At 40.8% G+C, this 5,557-nt stretch overlaps 1 protein-coding gene across 1 annotated transcript in view; it reads right to left on the bottom strand.

Annotated features, from left to right (window-relative positions):
• Msh2 (mutS homolog 2) overlaps window positions 1-5,557 on the bottom strand; it is a 55,391-nt gene that overhangs the window by 45,380 nt on the left and 4,454 nt on the right. Inside the window, exons 2-3 of the mRNA XM_013348977.1 lie at window positions 3,916-4,070; window positions 1,185-1,463 (exon numbers count right to left, since the gene is read on the bottom strand). Of these exons, the coding sequence (XP_013204431.1) occupies window positions 1,185-1,463; window positions 3,916-4,070 (434 nt within the window). The remainder of the gene's footprint in view (window positions 1-1,184; window positions 1,464-3,915; window positions 4,071-5,557) is intronic.

Here is a 5,557-nt window from a genome sequence, read left to right as displayed (position 1 = left end):
TTAGGAGGACTGGCCTTGTTGGAAGAGGTGTATCACTGGAAGTGGGTTTTGGGGTTTCAAATGCGCAAGCCACTCCCAGTGTCTCTCCTCCTACTGCCTCTACAGCTACCTCTCCAGCACCACGCCTGCCGGGTGCCGCCATGCTTCCCACCATGAGGACAAGGGACTAAACTTCTGATGTTTTCCTTTGTAAGAGTTACCACGGTCATGGTGTCTCCTCACAGCAATAGAAACCCTAAGACACTGTCTCAAAAAACAAAACTAAACAAAAAAAAATCTAACTTTTTTTAAGTTCAATGTTAGGTTTGGCTATACAAGACACTATCCTAAGCAAATCTAAATAGTAAAAAACTATATACACACCTACACACACACAAATGACACAAACAAAACTTTGATAAAGATTAAAAAAAAAAATCAGAAGCCATATGTGGTGGCTTTTACCTGTAATCCCAGAACCCAGATACTGAGGCAGGTGGCTGAGTTCTAGGATAACCTGGACTATCACGTTAAGACCATGACTCAAAAAAACTTTAAAAATTGGGACTGGAGAGATGGCTCAAAGGTTATGAGCACTGGCTGCTCTTCCAGAGGTTTTGAGTTCAATTCCTAGCAACCACAAGCCGGCTCACAACCATCTATAATGAGATCTGGTGCCCTCTTTTGGCCTGCAGGCGTACATAGACAGAACACTGTATATATGATAAATAAATCTTTAAAAAATTGTTTAAATAAAACTCTAGGTCTGGGTTGATACAGCTCAGTGCTACAGTAAGTACTTGCTTAGCATGTTCCTGGCCAAGATTCCCAGAAGTATGCAAAATAAATATATCTTAAATAACTATATGCTCTTTATAAACCACACTAATTACAGTAATAGTTACTGTAATAATTACTTTCTTAAAGTGAAGACAGAAAGGGAGAGGGAAAAGAGATCTAAGACAGAGCAAGTCTTATCCAAACACTGGTCCTGAAGATATTAAGGATTCCAAGTTTCTCTCAAAGCTAAATATCAAATGTGGTTCTCCAAAATTAAAATTTGCAGTTTCTTGCCCCACAAATGAACCTCATCAGCTGGAATCACAGCTCAGTAGCGGAGCACTTACCCAGCATTCTAGAGATCCTGGCTTCAGTAAATATGGGGTAAGGGATATTAACGACTTTCCTAGACTGGATTCCCTTACCTGCCTCAGATTCCCCATGTCGCCGGCAGTCTCTCCTCCGGGTAAAACACATTCCTTTGGTCCAATCTGAATCAGAAGGGCCTCAAGGTTGGAGAACTGGTCATTATCAGGGAACTCACACAGCCCCAGCTTCCTCTGGATGGAATCGACATACCCAACTCCAACCTGTCTCTGACCATCGACTGTGGACATTTTAACACCCACGACGCCAATGGACGATGACATGTCATTGTTACCAAAAAGAATGTCTTCAAACTGAGAAAGATTGCCAGGAGAAGCCTAAGAAAAATCAAAGCAATTTTTAAGAAATTTTGAACATATTTAAATTTTTTGCTAGTGAATAAAATATCTAAACTTGATGAATTTTGTTCTCTTAAAAAAAAAACATGCTTGTTGGGGCTGGAGAGATGGCTCAGCGGTTAAGAGCACTGGCTGCTCTTCCAGAGGTCCTGAGTTCAATTCCCAGCAACCATATGGAGGCTTATAACCATCTATAATGGGTCTGGTGCCTTCTTCTGGCCTGCAGGTAGGCATACAGGCAAAATACTATATACATAATAAATACACAAATAGACAAATAACATAAAAAACATGCTTGTCTATATATCTTCAATTTCTTTGTGTGTGTGCATATGCACATGTGTATGTATGTGTTTTAATTTTTAATTTTATTTTATTGGTGTTTTGCCTGTATGTATGTCTGTGTGAGGGTGTTGGATCTTGGAGTTAGAGACAGTTGTGAGCTGCCATGTAGGTGCTGGGAATTGAACCAGGGTCCCCTGGAAGAAGTCAGTGCTCTTAACCACTGAGCCATTTCTCCAGCCCCAGCATGTATGTGGTTTTTTGAGGAAGTTTCTCTGGGTAACAGCCCTGGCTGTACTGGAACTCACTTTGCAGACCAGGCTGGCTTCCAACTCCCAGAGATCCACCTGCCTCTGCCACCTGAGTGCTGGGATTAAAGGCCACCATGCCCAGCTGAAGTTACTTACCATTTTTTCTCTAGATGGGCTTCCCTTGAAGCTTAGCCTGACCTGAGAATAATGAACTGTCTTACCTTGAACACACAACACCATGCCTGGCTCCAAGTTGCTTTTGTAACTTAGACAAATCTAAAAACCATTCTGCCAAGGCCAGGTGTTGGTGGCCCAAGCCTTTAAACCCAGCACTCAGGAGACAGGGGCAGGTTAATTTCTGAGTTCAAGGGTCAGTCTTGGCTGTTACACAGAGAAACCCTGTCTTGAGAAAACAAAACAGAAAACAACAACAACAACAAAAAATTTAAAAATATTATTTTGTTAAAAGTGATTTTCAAACTTCCCAGCACATGAGAGTCTAAGGCAACAGGATGACAGAGCTCAATACAAGGCCAGCCTGGGCTATAGAAAGAGGCTATCTCAAATAAATAAATAAATAAACAAACAAATAGTAAATTTGAAAAAAATCAAAACAAAAAAACCATTCCAGGCTTATTTGAATCTACACCTTTAATGAGGAAAAAAAAAATATATATATATATATATATATATATATATATATACACACAAACAAACAAACAAATAGTAAATTTGAAAAAAATCAAAACAAAAAAACCATTCCAGGCTTATTTGAATCTACACTTTTAATGAGAAAAAAAAATATATATATATAGTATTTATAAAAGAAAGATTAGGCCAGGCGGTAGTGGTGGTGCACTGCCTTTAATTCCAGCACTCGGGAGGCAGAGGCAGGCAGATCTCAGTGAGTTCGAGGCCAGCCTGGTCTACTGTTCCAGGACAGGCTCCAAAACTAGAGAAACCTTGTCTTGAGAAGAAAAAAAAAAGAAAAAAGAAAGAAAGGTTAGGGACAGTGAAAACAGTCTGACACACTTCAGAAATAGTAAAATCTAAGCCAAAGGGGAAGAGCATGCCCATGACCACGTCAGCACAGAGGAAACAAAGACAGGACAACCAGGAGTTTGGCGATAAACTGCCTTTCTAAGAAAATAAAAACGTGGCAACCTTTAATCCCTGAACACGGGAGGGTGAGTTAGGCAGTTTTCAAGAATCACCATGGACCAACCCTAGGCCACCCTGAGCTACACAGTGAGGCCTTATTCCAAAAGAAAAAAACAAAACTGGAGGCTGGAAAGAAAAAAGTCTCATTGGAGGTCAAGAGCACTGGCTGTTCAGAGTGTCTAACTCAGACAGCCCACGATTCTAACTCCAGCCCCAAGGGTCCAGTGCCTTCTTCTAGACTCCTGGCAACAAGCACGAAAGTGGTGCAGAGACAGACCTAACACACATTGAAAAAATTATTTTTCATTAAAAAATTAAATAAAACCAATCCTTTATTTAATAATGTTTATGTTCAATTTATTATCCACAGTTATGTTTTATTTTAGGAACAGTGAGAGACAAGGCTCAGTGTTCAGAGACATTTTATAAGGACTACTGAACTTCTAAATTATGATTAAACTAAAAACCAACACTAAGCCAGGAATGGTGGTGCACACCCTTGATCCCAGCACTCAGGAGGCAGAGGCAGGCGGATCTCTGTGAGTCTGAGGCCAGCCTGGTCTACAGAGCAAGTTCCAGGACAGGCAGGGTTACACAGAGAAACTGTCTCAAAAAAACAAAAACCCACTATACCAAAATTTCTCATAGCATTTTGTTATCATAGCCTAGTTAATATAGTAAAACATGCACTGGATTTTTTATTTTCTAAAACAAACATTGAAAAGAAATATAATTACCTTAAATGCCAAATACCAATCGTTCTCCTTGGAGGCCTTACTTCCAGCTTTATTCTTATAAACTTCAACTCTATACTGACGAACCAGAAGAAGATCTTTTACAAAAGACTCAAAATTCATTTTACTAAGCACAACACTCTGCAGTGTCTTTGCCCCTAAAACAGACAATAAATAAATACAATTAAATGTTAAAGGTGAGACGCTGAGGTAACACACGTTTGAGCGCTCTACAACAAACTGTTAAATGAACAAACACACACTACAAGCCGGGCACTAGCTACCTGAAGTCTGAGGCTGAGGGATTCCTTCAGATCAGGAGGGCAGCCTGGACTAAATAGTCAAAAACTATCTCAAAACAAATAAACACGGGGCTATCTGTAGATAACTCAGTGAGCTAAAGGCACTTGCCACCAAGGCGATCTTTTAATCCCTGGAACCCTCGGTGGAAGGAAGACCCAATTCTTGCACACCTACTGCACTGTTTAAACCCATACACAGCACACAAAATAAATAAACGAATAAAAATAAATTTATGAAGGACTTTGGAGTTCTTTAAAATGAAATTGCTAGGGCTAGAGAGACGACTCAGCGTTAAGAGCACTGGCTGCTCTTCCAAAGGTCCTGAGTTCAATTCCCAGCAACCACATGGTGGCTCACAACCATCTGTAATGAGACTTGGCGCCCTCTTCTGGACTGCAGGCAAACACGCAGACAAAACACTATGCACGATAAATAAATCTTTAGAACAAAATGAAATTGCTCAGGGCTGGGGTTTATGGCTCAGCATTAAAGCATTTTCCCAACACGGGTGGCTCCCGGGTTAGATTCTCAGCAACACAAAACAAACAAAAGCCAGTCACTCACGGCCTGTTCACAGAACTCAGGAGCGAAGGGTTCCCTTTTGCCCCTTCGCACAGCAGCTAGGGGTTACAGACTACACCTTCAGTCTATACTGACCAGCAAATGTGAATTTCTGTACTTCCCTTTTACATAACCACAGTCCACACACTGTTCCGGAGCCTGGTCCAACAATACATAACTGACTTTTATGTACTGGTAGACATGCATAGTGATTTCCAATCTTTTCAGCATCTTGAAATACTTCCTAAGAACTCTGGAAATGCTTCAGGCTCCCAATGGGTTAGATGTGATAAACTTTTATCAAATAAAATAGGATAAAAGTTCTAAAATCCAATTTTATTACATTTATTATTATAATAAACTGCCAGGCTACACGCATCTTTTGGCTATTTTCCTACAATCAACACAGAATTCTCAGAGGGCTGGGTGTGACATATACCATTAATCTCAGCACTCAAAGCAAAACCAGGCAAGACCTCTGTGAGTGCAAAGCCCAACTTGGTCTATATAGTTCCAGATCCAGGCCGGGCTACACAGTGAAGACTCGGTCTCAAAATAACAAGCATGAGTTTTCGGGGGCTGGAGAGATGGCGCAGTGGTTAAGAACACTGGCTGTTCTTCCAGAGAACAGAAATTCAACTCCCAGCACCCATATGGTGGCTCTCAACCATCTGTAACTCTGGTCTTAGGGGATCAGACGCCCTCTTCTGGCCTCTGTGGGTATCAGGCACACAGATGGTACACATACATGCAGACAAAATAGCCATACATGTAAATTTTT

Source organism: Microtus ochrogaster, chromosome 16 (genome assembly GCF_000317375.1).
Source record: "Microtus ochrogaster isolate Prairie Vole_2 chromosome 16, MicOch1.0, whole genome shotgun sequence".
Classification (NCBI taxonomy): domain Eukaryota; kingdom Metazoa; phylum Chordata; class Mammalia; order Rodentia; family Cricetidae; genus Microtus; species Microtus ochrogaster.
Note: the sequence above shows the minus strand (reverse complement) of the source record. Positions and strands in the feature narration are given on the sequence as shown.